We start from the raw sequence: 14715 nt of genomic DNA, 5'->3' as shown, positions 1-14715 counted from the left end.
AGAGGGATGCCTTTAAAATAATACTAGTGAACATAAGAATGACCATACTGGGTCAGACCAATGGTCCATTTTGCCCAGTACCCAGTCTTTTGACAGTGGCCAGTGCCAGGTGCCCCAGAGGAAATGAACAGAAAGATAATCATCAGGTGACCAGTCCCATTGCCCATTCCCAGCTTCAGTGTAAGGGATACATTTCAATATAAACAAATAGTCTTAACCAAAAGGCAGAAGCTATGAAATAAAGAATGGAAGGTCCTTGGGGAAGAGGAACTGCTCACCTCAGGAAGAATATAGGTTATGAAGTCTTGGGGACAGGAGGTTGTCACCTGAGTAATCAGCACAAGGCTGAGCATACCGGTGCTGCTTAATAAATGTATCTGTATTTCTAAGCAGCAGGACAGATTCAAACAACTGCACATCTATTTTCCAACTCTCTGCCATATGCATTGAGGAATCAGCTGGAGAGCAGATCCAAGCAAGTGTTCAATATGGCAGTTAACAACCAGTAAATTATCCAGTCTTGTGAACATGGAACATGCTCTTACCTGTAATGTTTTCACTTTCCCAGGTACGTTTTCCTGAGAGGACATTTCACCAGCTGGGTTTTCTGGCGCAGATTCAAAAATAAAGACACTGTCATGTGACAAGGCTTTGTTTCCCATGCTTCCTTTGGATCTGAAAGGGAGAGAAGATCTTTGAGCCCACTATCTAGATCTCCAAAATTTCACATCATTCATGTATTCAGATACCTTAAGAGGGGCAGAGCGGTCAGGATGTTTAACTAGGAATCCGAAGAGGTGGGTTCTATTCCTAGCTTCGCCACTGACCTATGACATTGGGCAAGTCATTCTCTGTGCGTCTGTTTTCCCTCCCACCTTTTGTGGGTCTTGTCTAGTTAGACTGCAACCTCTTCAGGGCAGGGATTGTATCACTATGTGTTTGTGCAGTCCCTACCACAAATAAAGCCCTGGGCTCAGCTGAGGCCTCTAGGTGCTACCATAATACAAGTTAATAATAAAAAAAACCTCCTTGACTCACACTTTGGGCCTTGCCAGCAAGGCTTCAAAGACAAGCATATCACAAGGATAAGTCCCCTTTGCAATCTTCCCCTCCCTTCTTACTGCCAGTTTGTTTTTTTGTTTTCTCCATGGCAACTCCATGTATGGCCCTGCTCCTCTAGCTTGAGGGAAAGTTACATTTTACACTATCGTTAGAGAAACCCCCCCCCATCCTTTAATGCAACCCTTCCCCCCAGGGTTACATGGCCTATAAGCCATCAGAACAGCAGGATCTGAGCCCAACTCTCCATTCCAGTAAGGCTCCTTTATGCCACATTACCTGTGCAGAGGGCTAATACAGTAATTGGGACACTCCTCCAGTGCAGGGGAATCTCTGAGTGGCATAAAGCCAGTGTAGGAGCTCCATACCATGCCCTTGCAGGAGGCTAGGGGCATCCCTCTATCCAGCAGTTCTTAACTACTGGAACAACCCCTTCAGGCCTTCATAACTGGGTGTGGGTCAGATCAGCCCTGGTTTCTGGGCAGATGGAACCACACACACAAATCTAGTTCAAACCCTGGCACATATAGAGGTTAAAATATGGTTCCCTAACAGGGTTTCTTCTGTCCACATAGGCAAAGAAAAACTGTTATAACATGACTGGATCACAAATATAGTTCCAATCTACATTTTAAATATGTCCAAGGCCCATCTACAATACAACTAGAGCCACGCCAGGGGACCCAGTTACACCTCCTGAGTACAGTTGGATGAACAACAGATTTTTTAGGTATGTGGCAAATAAAAAAAAAATTTTAAGTCAAACAAAACATTGAGCTTTTTTTTACATTTGAGCTTTTGTAATTGGGCTTTACTAAAATTGACAGTGATTTCTAAACAAAAAGTCATTTCAAGATTTTTACAGAATTCCCCCCTCTTCCCCTCCATATGAATAATTTGGGTAAAATTGATTCAATTTAGTGAAGCATGTCCATGTTGCCAAATCTGCATTTTTTGCATCAACAAAAAAAGTTTCAGACCAAAATTTTTGCCTAGGTCTCTTGAGTCCAGCTCTATGCTCTCCAGAGGTTTAGCTTGGCTAAGGGAGATGATTAGCTCCTGTCTATGCTACAGCTATTAACTGAGTTGTAACCAGGCCCCCTCAGTTATAGATGCTGTATAGACAGGTTGTAGTTGTACATTCCATATCTAAAAGGCAACAAACATGGGTTACATCAAAATTTCACACCAGCACTTAGCTAGACACAAAGAGCTCTTTCCTGAGGCCAGACCTGTAACCCAGGTCTAAACCCCTTGTCCAAGCTGCCTTTTAGACAACGTAAATTGCATTTAACAGATTGACTCAGGGTAAATGGAAATGACTAGGGACAATCCCTTCTCACAAAACTGTCAGGGAAAATCTCCTATTTGATCCAACATTTGCTTTTTATAGGGATTCCAGATGGAATGAGGGGGTCTCATCCATTAGTCTCATAACCTAAAATTCCCTCTTTACCTCCAAAACAAACTCTGAGCTGGGGAGTGGGGGTGGGGCGGAGCTTTTCATAAAGGAATACACAATTTAAAAAAAAAACAAAACAACTTTCTGCTCCTGCCCTTCAGCAAAACCATCTTCTTCTCACATCACTGGGGAATGACACCGGCAGTGCCTGCTTGGCTAACTTCACTTTGCTATTTGAGATGTAGCCAATCATATGCTTAGGCTGAGTCTGAAAGCCTTCTCCCAGGGCACGTGCAGCAATCTTGCTGCACGTTACTGTCTTGTCCAGAAATAATCTTTGCTCTTGCATTAAAAGCCGGGCCCAGAGCTCATGTTCTTCCCCTTTGCTTTAGCATTATCAGCTAGCTAATGTCTACCTTGAGCTGTTGCGTAGCGTTGCAGTGCAGTGATATACACTTGCCTGCCTTCACCCTCTAGGCGATCCCTAAGTTTTTACACTATGTATGTCAATTTTTAGATAAGCTCTTTCTGGATGAAAGGGACTATATCCAGGCAAGATAATTACTGAAGCTATTATGCTGTGGCTAGAAAGATGGTCTCAATTCGGTTTTTAATTAATATAAACTAATACTGATGCTGCTTGTTCTTTATTGATTTATTTAGAACATATCCTGTGTCTGGCCCTGTATTAATCTCTTTTTAAAACAGCGATGTTCTTACTGTATTTATTTGGAGTCCTTTAGAAAAAGCAGCAGACGTTTGCTTGTTCTGGAGTCTGTGCTGCTGCCAGCATCAGTTAGATGTTTAAAAAAAAATTTTATATATATATATATATATATATATATACACACACACACACACACACACACACACACACACATACACACACACACACACGTGTACGTAATTGCAGGAGACTTTCTACATTTTCTTTTGGCAGTGACAATAGGAGCATAAAAGTAACTCCAGAATTAATTGCAGGTCCAGGACAGATGAGTGTAGGACAAGCTTTCCTCCATACAGTATATTCACAGTGTAGGACAAGCTTTCCTCCATACAGTATATTCACAGTGTAATCCCTTCCAGTGTATTTATATTTGCATCAAAATCTAAAGCTGCATTGTTAGCCAATAAAAAGAGAAAACAGATGTTTTAGCCATTATACTTCTACCCCAGTTTTCATATACGAGTCAGCCACATGCATTCCCACCAAGATGCTGTTACTTAAAGCAGTACAAACATGAAGATAGCATTTAAAACAAAACTCCATGAGTTGAAGTTTGCTTAATTTCTGCTCCACTAAGTGGGTAAAATCAACCAAGGGGAGAACTTGGCCCTAAATAATCCTGCTCCAAATGAAATACACTGAGCAGGAGGGGCTTCTAAGTATGAGCTGGTGGTTTAATCTCAGCGTGTGTGTGTGTGTGTGTGTGTGTGTGTGTGTGTGTGTGTGTGTGTGTGTGATGCATATTCTTGGGGGGGGTGATTGACGGATGCTTTTATGAGAGCAGCATGTTTGAGCAGTGGTTGGAATGAGGAGAGAATGGCGCACAAAGAGGTGGGGTGGAGCTGCAAAAGTAAAGGGTAGAAGAAGGCACAAAACAAAAGTGGGTGATACCAAGGGGATACATGGGAGGGGTGACAGGTTTAGAATTGGGATAGTCTAGGGTTGCCAAGCCTCCAGGATTGTCCTGGAATCTCCAGGAATTAAAGATTAATTTTTAATTAAAGATTATGTCATGGGATGAAACCTTCAGGAATACATCCAACCAAAATTGAAAAAACTCTAGTGATCAAGGAGGGAGTTCCCATCCCATATCTTCATCCCATGGACCTCAGAGTTCAAGGGGCAACCACACAGAGGCCCCTTGGCCATAGGTGTTCAAAGTAGGTGTGCTGCCATACCACCAACCCATGGACAGTTGGGATGCTATGGAAGCTCTGCTGACAACTCCCCTTACCATTCCACTGGCTTGTATGGGAACAGCTCAACACCTCTGAGGGTCTGGCCCATATAGTTAATATTTTAAATTAAATTATTTAAAAAAAAAAAAAAAAGATTACATGGTAAAAAGGGGAAACCCTATACTTTCTGCCACAACCTTTCTGCACCAAAACCACAGCTCTTTGGTATTCTACATACCAGGAATTACGAAGCTCTGGGCCCAGTTCTGCAAACCTTCCACAGGCAAAATTCCCATTGGCTTCAATAGAGTCCCTTGCATGTTCAAGAAGAGACCTTGTTTAGTTTCTCTAGGTATTTATAAAGCACCCAACTCAGTGTGATATCTGCTGTATGAACAGGTTTTTGAACAGCACAAAAAATTATTTTGTTATAGATAACTCAATTTGATTTCTTATAACAATAAAGTTTTATCCACTTCTTAATCTCCACTTTTGCACAATATTAACTTCAGTTTATAATCTGTGGATGATAGTGCTGGGATAAAGAGCACTTGGATATAGTGTGCTGGATTAACTGCGAGAGAGAAATCTCTTCACTTTTGCACTTGGAACAGACAACAACATTCTTATGAATCTGCACCATTTCCACTCTGTGCATCAGCTAACAAGGTTTGGTAGGTTAGTTATGTGGGTATAATTCCTCTTACCCTATGTATAATCACTCCCTCTGTCATTGCTATGCTAACAAGGCAAGGCCTGTCAGATCACCAAATTCCTGCCTACTGCCCAGTATGTGGCACGCACACACATAACTCATCAAGCCTCTTAAACAGACATTTTTAACTAATTTGTTCCAGGCTGGGTTTGAAAGCAAACAGTTACGTGGATTGTTTCAACAGAGTACTGATCAAATACTTGTATTGAAACAACGGGGGCACATTGATTTTAATATTTTTGCAGGTTTGTTTATTTTTTAAACAAATTTTCAAATTTCTTGATGGTTGTTAATCTTAGGTTCTACTGTACGACTTGCTGATGTTCTGGCAATACCTGCCTCTGAGGACACTGGTACCTGTAATAGGTTTGTGCATGTCTCCTTAACTAAGAAACAACTCCTCCTCCTTTAGGCAGGAACGTAACAATATTCAGAATCAAATTCAAAGCAAGGGGTTCCCAGCACAGATGTGTAGTGTCTCCCTTGATACACTACATGCATGTGGTTGAATTAGAGGCCTTTAAAAAAAAAAATGTAGCTCTAACTGTCAGCTCAGTCATAAGAAAATTAACTAAGTGGCTCTCTAAGGCAGAGATTCTGCTGCTAAATTATTTTCCTTTGTCCTAGTCATGAAGCAGGTTAATCTATACAGGCTCCATTGATGCTAAGAAATAGCCACTTGATTTCCTGTACATTCTCTGTATCAGCAGTACTCAGATCACCACTTACTCCAAAGTCACTGCTGGTAAGACTTGCCAGGGTGGATTTCAAAACACCAAACAAAAGTCTGGCCTATCTGCAGTTTTACAGGCTAAACAATTGGATATATTTTTCCTCCTATGCTGATTTTTGGAGCCTGTTTCGAAGGAAAAAGGAAATTCCTGAAATTCCATCAGCAACATTAGGACTTGTTTTGCACAGACTTGGAAAGAAGTTGCTCCTTAGGGGCCAGCTCAGGCTTTCATTCTATTGCTGTGAAATGTCTGCACAATCTGGTAATTTTTGTGTTTCACTGCAAGCTTACCCAGGCTCAGTTGGTGAATGAAGAGCAATAGTATCGAGCGCAGGGATGCTGACATCGCTGCTGGACTGGCTTGGTTTTAAATTACACTCCCCCCTGGGAGCTGGAGATTCTTTCCTTTTCTTCTTAGCAAAAAAGTTCTTGAAAGTCTGAAATTTGGATTTTTTCTTTCCTGCAATGTGAGAGAACAAAACTTTACAAAGGGTGCAGGCGGAGGTTAATATGGACAATGTTCCATCCAAAACTGTAGAGGGATCCTTTGGAGAGCTGCAAGCCACAGCAACCCATTCATTTAACTGAGCAACTTTGTAAATAATTCAGTGGTGGAGTCCTGTGAAATGCAAAGCTGTAATTCTTAGTTGGGCTGTCTATGAAATATCACTACAATAAGCAGATGGTTCCAATACTTCTTTAAGTTTCCGTTTAGGCACACAGCTTATATATAACATACACCACAGATCTGCACATGGGTTAGTAAATAGAGTTTGGTTTACCATGAAGGATAAAGTACATTTAAATATTCTAATGTCTTTACTTAACTCTTAAGGTCTTCAATTAGCTTAATTTAGCCCCGGATTTTTCAGCCAATTTTGTAAAAAGGACAGCATTTAAAGGGATACAGACTAAATTTGGTGAAAAATTTAAAGCTTTTATGAATCCTAAGATCAAAAGAAAAAGTCTCCCCAATTTAAAAAAAAAAGTCAAGGAAGACAGTTGCTTTTAAATATATAACACTCTGCTGCAGCATCTGAAACCCCAAAACATTGGTACACTAAGTATCCGACAGTGAAACTGGCTACAAACAAAAGACTTCACTGGGTTTTATTGTCCAAACTCAGAGAGATAAGCAAAGTATCGAATAACATAAATAGTAAGTTTCAGAGTAGCAGCCGTGTTAGTCTGTATTCGCAAAAAGAAAAGGAGTACTTGTGGCACCTTAGAGACTAACAAATTTATTAGAGCATAAGCTTTCGTGAGCTACAGCTTATGCTCTAATAAATTTGTTAATAAATAGTAAGATGCATATTAGAGATTCTTTTAAAAAAAATTCCTTCACTTATACTAATCCATGGTATTTTAGGGTGATACAGTTTTGTTTGTTTAGCTATTATTTCTTTATTATTGACTTTTAAATTGACAGAGTCCCTTTAATGACAGTTTGGGGTTCTTTGGTCAAAACCCGTTGTACTAGGTACCCTCAGACTTGACTCTGACATAGTTAGAATGCAAAACAGTGCAAGGTACCGGAGCACAAACCATTGTTCAATACATATTCCAGGGTAGCTGGGGTAATACGCAGCTGGAGGATTTCTTCATAAACAAGACATTATTTCAGTACAATTATTTGTCTTCTCTCAGGAATAAGTTAGACTGCAGTGCTTTGTCTCAGCGTGTGCCTTGCATGTACAGCACTTTATGCCAGTGGCTTTATTGGGGCTGAAGCAATGCCACCATCCAGCTGCATCTTGCACCAGACAATAGTCATTTTGAGAAATACACAATGACTCCAGGCGCTAAGCTATACAGTAGCAAATAATAATATTGTCACTCCCTGTTGAGTTGTAGCAGATGTTGGGGGCTTGCAGGTTGGTTTCTGCTGGAAGAGAAATCAGTGACTTGGAGTCTGGGTGTTCCGCTAGTGTAACTTGATTTATTTACACTGAAACTGGGTACTTAATGGCGGATTAGCCACGGGGCCAACGTGTCCAGTGCCCAGGGGCCCCAGCCAATTGGGGGCCTCCAGAAAAATGGGCACCCCCCTAACCTGCTCCATCCACCCTCCTGCCAGGGAATGGGGTCAGGGCATGGGAGCTTGACTCACTCTGCCCACTCAGCGCTCCTGCTGGGGAGCAGGGGAAGCCCCTGCGTCACGACCCGCTCTCTGGCAGGAGTGCCTGGTGGGTGAGGGAAGTCCCCACACTCCAACCCAGTTTGCTGGAAGGAGTGCCGGGCAGGAGCCCAGGGGGGACTGAAGGCGGAAGGGGTGGGGAGGGGCCCCCCGCTTGCTCTGGCCCAGGGCTCCACAAACCCCTAATCCGCCTCTGAGGGTATTTTAAAGGAAAGAGGAGGTTGTTACCCCATTCCATGTGTCCAGGGAAGCAAAGAAAGCAGTCACTGGGAGGGAGGAAGACGGCCCCAGGGAGTAGTTAGTGTTTGGGACAAGGAAGATATAGGCCAAAATTCAACATTACCATAAATACTGATAAAAAGGACTTGAGTATTTATAAGTACGAGTATGCTGCGGAAATAGTACCTAGGCATTTATAAGGAAAAGTACAAGTGCCAGTACTTTCAACTCCCATATTCCCAACATCCCCTGCAGCACTAGACTGTGCCCAATGGCTAGTAGGCATTTTCTACCCCACCCTACAGGGGATGCAGCTACTGGGCTGGTTCTCTCAAGGCACGACACGGGGGTATTTGTCTGCCTGCTCTGCGCAACCCCCACCGACACACTCCTCCACTGGGCTGGGCAGTAAGTCTCCTTGTGGCCGGTTTAGTGACCGATCAAAAGCAAAGGGGGCTGGGCCACCATCTTCCTTAGCTGGTGCTAACAGAAAAATGCCCTGGCAGCCGGACCTCAGGGTCTGGATCGTCCAAGCTGGGACAGTGGGCTCTGGGGGCCAGCCAGCATCTGGGACAGTTGGGAGGGATCTGATTTTTTTTTTTGGAAACAAATACCTGCTTTGAAAAATTACTTGCAAATAAAAAAAAAAGGCTTTAAGCTTTAAATACCTTTTAAATGTACTTAAATACAGACTATTTAAAGCACTTGCATACAAGTATGCAGAGTGCTTCAAAATACCCAAGTACCTACTAGCACACTGCATCTCAGACCACTGCTGCTTTAAGGGCTTGGGACCAAGAGCCTGCGACAGTGGGCAGGACAAGGCTCCCCTCCCTCCCAGCCCTCACAAATAGGTGTTGGGGTTATTAGACTCCCCTGGGGAGGCTCAAGAGACTCATTAGTTGATGGGGCAGGTAACTCAGAAGTAGGCTCCAAGGTCTGTCGGGGGGAGAGAAACTGGAGAGGCGGAAAACTCAGCCAGGACACAGCCTCAGGAAGGAGGGCGGTGAAAGCCCTGAACCTGAGGGGATAGTCTACAGGCCAGGGAGACCAGGACTGGAAACAGTCCCAAGAAGGAGGAGGACTACAAGACCCTAAATTTGAGGGCTGAGTGGAAAGGGGTCTTTTGGGAGCTCAATAATATTTAATAAATTAGACACCAGGAGAGGCAGAATATTGTTTCAAAGACCTTGGGCTGTGACTGCATTATTCTGGGAATTCAGAGGGAAACTGAGGCAGAGTGTTCACAGGGCCATCTTAGACCCCAAGGGTTTGCCATGGGATGGTACCTTCCTCCATACAGCAGTTCCAGATTAGAGGCGGTCATCAACAGCATACAGGCAAACCCTTTTTCAGAAATCTCAATCAAAATACTAATGCCTGGTTCCCAGGAAGCAACTGTGTCCCAGGAATTGACTCTAGTTAGAGAGAGTCTCCCTTGCCGATTGCTACAGGTCCCCCAAAAAGAAACTTCATCACAAAACCACAAGTGTTTCTTCAGAGGCTGTACACTGCCCAACAGAGAGAAAGAACGTGGAAAGACTGTGTGTAACACCACCACCTAGCGATTCTCACCATAACAATAATAATGAGACACGGCACTTTCCTGCCGTGGCTTTCAGCTGAAGACCTCAAAGCACTGTAAGAGATGAGTAAGTTATATTATCCTCATTTTACCAATCAGATATCTAAAAAGGGGAATAAGTGACTCGTGCAAGATCACACAAAGCCCAAGCCAAAGCCCACTGAAGTCAGTAGAGATTCCTGTTGAGTCCAATGGGCTTTGGACCAGGCCCATAAACAGCCAGTGGCAGAGTTGGTAACAGAAGACAGGTCATGTGCTAGCCATTAGACCTCATTACCTCTCAAACAATACAGAGGTCAGGTGGTTCTTATACCATCTTCAAACCACCACCAGTGCTCATATGAGTAATTAACATTCTAAAATGTCTTTCTCCCAACAGTCCTGTACATACCTATACAGCCTGTTAGGTCTCTCTAAGTTATTCCAAAAAGCAGCTATATACCATCAGTCTAAAATGACTTATTCTAGGTAAAAGGTAAAGAGCATGAAAAGATAAAAGTAAAGTCTCTGAAGAGAGGAGAGAGAGTGAGTGTATACACACACATCCATCCATCCCCAACAGGCTTCAACTGCTCAAAAGAACAAAATGTCAGACCGCTGCAGGAAAATTCTTAGAAATTTAAAGGCATCTTATGCATTTATTTATTCTAGTGCCAATGCCATTGGTGAGCCTAAACTAAATCTCCCCTCTGTTCTTTCCACCAAATGCATCCGATGAAGTGAGCTGTAGCTCACGAAAGCTTATGCTCTAATAAATTTGTTAGTCTCTAAGGTGCCACAAGTACTCCTTTTCTCTTTGCGAATACAGACTAACACGGCTGCTACTCTGAAACCTAAACTAACTAGGTGACCCTCCCTGTTCGTATCACCATTGGTGTCTGGTATGTATATATAGCAGAAAACAAAGGCATTACAATTACAGTCGCTACACATACATACCAGACATCAACGGTGATACGAACAGGGAGGGTCACCTAGTTAGTTTAGGCTCACAATGGCATTTGCGCTAGACTAAATCAGAAGCTAACGGACTGGGGGAGGATCAGTTCACCGAGCTAGTTGTTCATATAGTAAATTATAAAAACAAGAGTGAAGCAAAGCAAACAAAGAAAGTTGCCATGACTGTTACTGCAAAAGATAAAACTAGGCAATTTCTTCCCTGATTTTTTTTTTTAATCAGTATGGTAAATAATTTCAGGATGGAGGCCATGGAAGTAGTTTGTAAGCCTCAGACAATGAGTAAACCTCAGTCATTACGTGAGCGATACATACTACTCTAATACAGTTTAAAACTCAGAAACCACAATCAGTTCCTTAACCATCCTTTTAATATTGGCAGTACCTTGCACATCATCTCAAATAGCAATACTAATACAGTTACGTTCTGCCTAATTGAATCCCTCCAGCTGTTTAAATTAGAAAAAGAAAGCTCTTCCCTGAAGCTCGCAGAAACTAGCAGTCCCAACCATTATATCAAAAAGCAACTTTAAGATAGCCCTTTCCTGTGTGCTTTGTGAATTTAGACCATGACCCTTTGTGGCGCCATGTTTGTGTTCTTGTATTGAGTTCTGAGAGCATTTGGCACTTAAGACATAATTCATAATAACAGTATTCACTTTAGCTTCATGTTGTGAACTGTTGGGCGTCGATTTTGTTTGCTGTTCAAAAGTGACCATATTTCACCTCAGAGGCATTTCAGTACTAGGTGAAGTAACCAAATATTTCACTAGGTTCATAAAGCATATTGTGATACCGGAACTATCTATGGGAAAGAATCTGTGTTTGTACAATATACAGTGCCCAGCACAATGGGGTCCTGACCCATGACAAGGGGTTCTAAAAACTGCAGTAATACAAATAATAAATAAAAAAGGAAAACTTCAGCAGATAACTAATTAAAAATCCAGCACAGAGAGAGGGAGGAATCCCAAGTTAACACAACTGTGTATAAAACCCTTCATCAAACAGTTTATGAATGACAACTCACGATTTTTGAATGCTTGGGATTGGCAATACTGCAATTTAAGACGTATGTTTTACAGATTAAATTTAAAGGGCTCGTCAACTTTAAAAAAAATCATACTGCTATCTGAAAATGTATGGGCTGTTAAAATTACAAGTAACTACTGTAACTGAAAGACAAGAAAAACAAACATTTTGTTCTGTTTTTTCCAAGTTCATTTACTTTGTGCATTTCATAGCACTTTGCATGTAGCCAGTTTCATTTTTTTCCCCTCTCTGGTCAATTCGTTAAACAGTATCCCCTTGTTGTTTGCGAGTTTCTTTTACACAGCAACAGGAGAAAGAAAAACATTTTTAAAAGAAGAAAATGCGATTGCAAAATGACAAAAATTGCTAGGAAGATATAGGGGTAGGAGTAACACCTGAAACTATCAGTATCACCAACCTCAAATGTTTAAAAAAAAATCATGAGTCAGATGTCCCCAAATCTTGAGACTGGCTTAAAAAAAAAAATCATGAAATCTAAACCAATTATAATAAATTTTAGGTGCTTTTTATTTGCCTTCTGGGTTTTGGGCCTTTAAAGTACACTAAGGTCATATTTGCAAGCTTTTCTCTCCAACCATGAGGATTAGAAACTTCATATTAAAAATATTAAGCCAAGAGTCTCATGAAATACCTTGACTCCAGGAGCTGAGACTTTATGAAAAATGTCAAATATTGCCAGACTTGCAAGAGTAGGCAATGCTAAGATTGTGACTTGAATGTGGTCAGAGAGGCAAGCTTGTCTGGCTTCTCTCTGTGATCACAGCCATCAACAGGGAACAGCACATACTGAAAACGCTCTGCTACTTATAGGAAAAAAAATCCAAAATCTGTGGAGTAATCTAATTGACTGGAGCATAAACACTGGAAATCTCAGACTCCAAGGTTTTTGCAATCCAGCAAAATTAAAGCTATAAAGAGGAGAATTTGATGTAATGCTACACTTAGTAGAGAGCTAAGGAAGGAAGGGTCTTTGAAATACCAAAGGAATGGGATAGCTCTGTTCAGTGCCAGTTTCATTAAACAATTCAGTATTAGCTACAGTAACCCTGAACCCTTTTAGAGCTGGATTAAGTTAGAAACAAAAACCTTCCTAGGTTTTTTCAGACCCAAATATATATTTAGGGTCAATTCAGCTGCAGACGTTGGACCAAATCCTGACCTCATTGTAATCAATGACAAAATTCTCACAGGCTTCACTGGATCCAGGCTTTCACTCATGAGATGTGTATTTATGACCAGAACTAGCTGGAAGGAACTTAGTCCTTCCATGCAGTAGGTGTCACATAGATGATAAAGTTCACTAGCTTGCACACTGTACTATGAGGAACCTCGGATGATTTGCACAAACTAGGTTTATATACTAAAAAGTGTTATTGGTTAAGCATCCATCCTTATTCTCCTTCTTCATTCCTTTATCCTACTTCCACCACCCATTCATAGTTCAATTAACAGACAGACATTCTATTGTTCTAAAATTTGCTTCTCTATGTAGTCCCATTTCCAAGTGCTCTAGGCTCCCAGCATAATGGCTGTGCTTAACTGCGCCTATCTGCAGCCTTTATAGTGCTACATTGCCACTCCTTACTCTGACAGCTAGTTTCAGAGTAGCAGCCATGTTAGTCTGTATTCGCAAAAAGAAAAGGAGTACTTGTGGCACCTTAGAGACTAACAAATTTATTAGAGCATAAGCTTTCGTGAGCTACAGCTCACTTCATCGGATGCAGTCCTATGTGCTCTCTCAGCAGCACAGTTTGATCTATACCGATGGGTGCAGATGCATTTACGCAGGATAAGCAAGAAGACTGGTTCAGTACTTCACAGATGATAACAAACGCTCCATCGATAGATGATATTACAACTGCTCCGGAACTACCTCAGCCCACCTTACCGCTGCGGATACGTGTCTCTTGAGAAACGGCTTGAGTAGTGGCAAAAGGCTTTTTGTTTTTTAAGACAGACAGATCTTCTGACTGGACAAGACAAGACATTTTCCTTTCTCCCTAGACTGTCGTGCTCATTCGTGGGACTGACAGAGTGCCAATCCAGGCCACGAGACTGAAGGATAAGCAAATGGGTGGACATCTGTAGCAAACACGGATGCTCATCAACCATGGGGAAGTGCTACAGTGATGACATGGTCCATCACCTCTTCCTTACACAGGAGTTACCACTGCAACATACAGTAAGGGCCGGATTTTAAGATAAGATGCAGGCAAAGCAGCCAGTTCTGCAGACTATGCTGCCCTGTTTGCGAGACATCCAACATTAGAATTTGAGATAAATATCCTGCACAAATTTATGACTCTCTGGGACTCCACATTGGTTTCCCCAACAAGATTCCCCTGCATACATGGAATGGCTCTTTCTTTCCATTACGAAAACTCATGAGACTCCAAAGAACAGTTCAGTCATGGCTCCCTTTTAAAGAAACGAATCCTGCTTTCCAACAGCTTGCCAAATTAACTGCACATGTGAAGAGCAGCTGTTTACCTGCACATTCCTCAGTTGTCTCCCCGGCCTCTGGTGGCTGTATGACATCTGTTGGCCCTGTAGCCATGATGTAGTCACTGAAAAATAAAGATAAAACCGTGTGTTAATTTTTAGTCAATGCATTCAACAATGTTAGAGAGACAGATTCATTCTAGGAATGAAACCGAACATTGCTGAAATGTTCCCAGATACTAAATCACCAAAGAGAGCTTACACAGATATTTTGCACTCTAACCAGTGGTGGATTTACCATGAAACAAATTGTGTGGTGGCAGAGGCCCCAAAATGCAGGACAAATCTGACAAAATGACTGAATTTAATAAGCTTTGCAAGTCGCAAAGCAGTCCAGGCTTTCTGCATTCTGCAAACTTATTCTGCAAACTGTGCTCTAAACATGTTTTTTTTAAGTAGTCTAGCAAAGAATTTTGCTTCGCCATTTTTTCGCTGTCTCGGCAAGAAC

General features: G+C 41.9%; 1 protein-coding gene across 17 annotated transcripts in view; it reads right to left on the bottom strand.

Annotated features, from left to right (window-relative positions):
• Positions 1-14715, bottom strand: part of KIAA1210 (KIAA1210 ortholog) — a 93219-nt gene that overhangs the window by 26336 nt on the left and 52168 nt on the right. For 14 of the 17 annotated variants that reach the window (XM_038417381.2, XM_043491953.1, XM_043491950.1 and 11 more), the window contains 3 exons: positions 14256-14332; positions 6106-6274; positions 546-675 (listed from right to left, as the gene is read on the bottom strand). In XM_038417381.2, the coding sequence (XP_038273309.1) occupies positions 546-675; positions 6106-6274; positions 14256-14322 (366 nt within the window). In that variant the 5' untranslated portion in view covers positions 14323-14332. The remainder of the gene's footprint in view (positions 1-545; positions 676-6105; positions 6275-14255; positions 14333-14715) is intronic. The other 3 variants (XM_043491958.1, XM_043491959.1, XM_043491957.1) reach the window with 1 other exon arrangement.

This window comes from Dermochelys coriacea, chromosome 9 (genome assembly GCF_009764565.3).
Source record: "Dermochelys coriacea isolate rDerCor1 chromosome 9, rDerCor1.pri.v4, whole genome shotgun sequence".
NCBI classification, from domain to species: Eukaryota; Metazoa; Chordata; order Testudines; family Dermochelyidae; genus Dermochelys; species Dermochelys coriacea.
The sequence above is the reverse complement of the archived record's forward strand: the minus strand, read 5'-3'. Positions and strand labels throughout refer to the sequence as shown.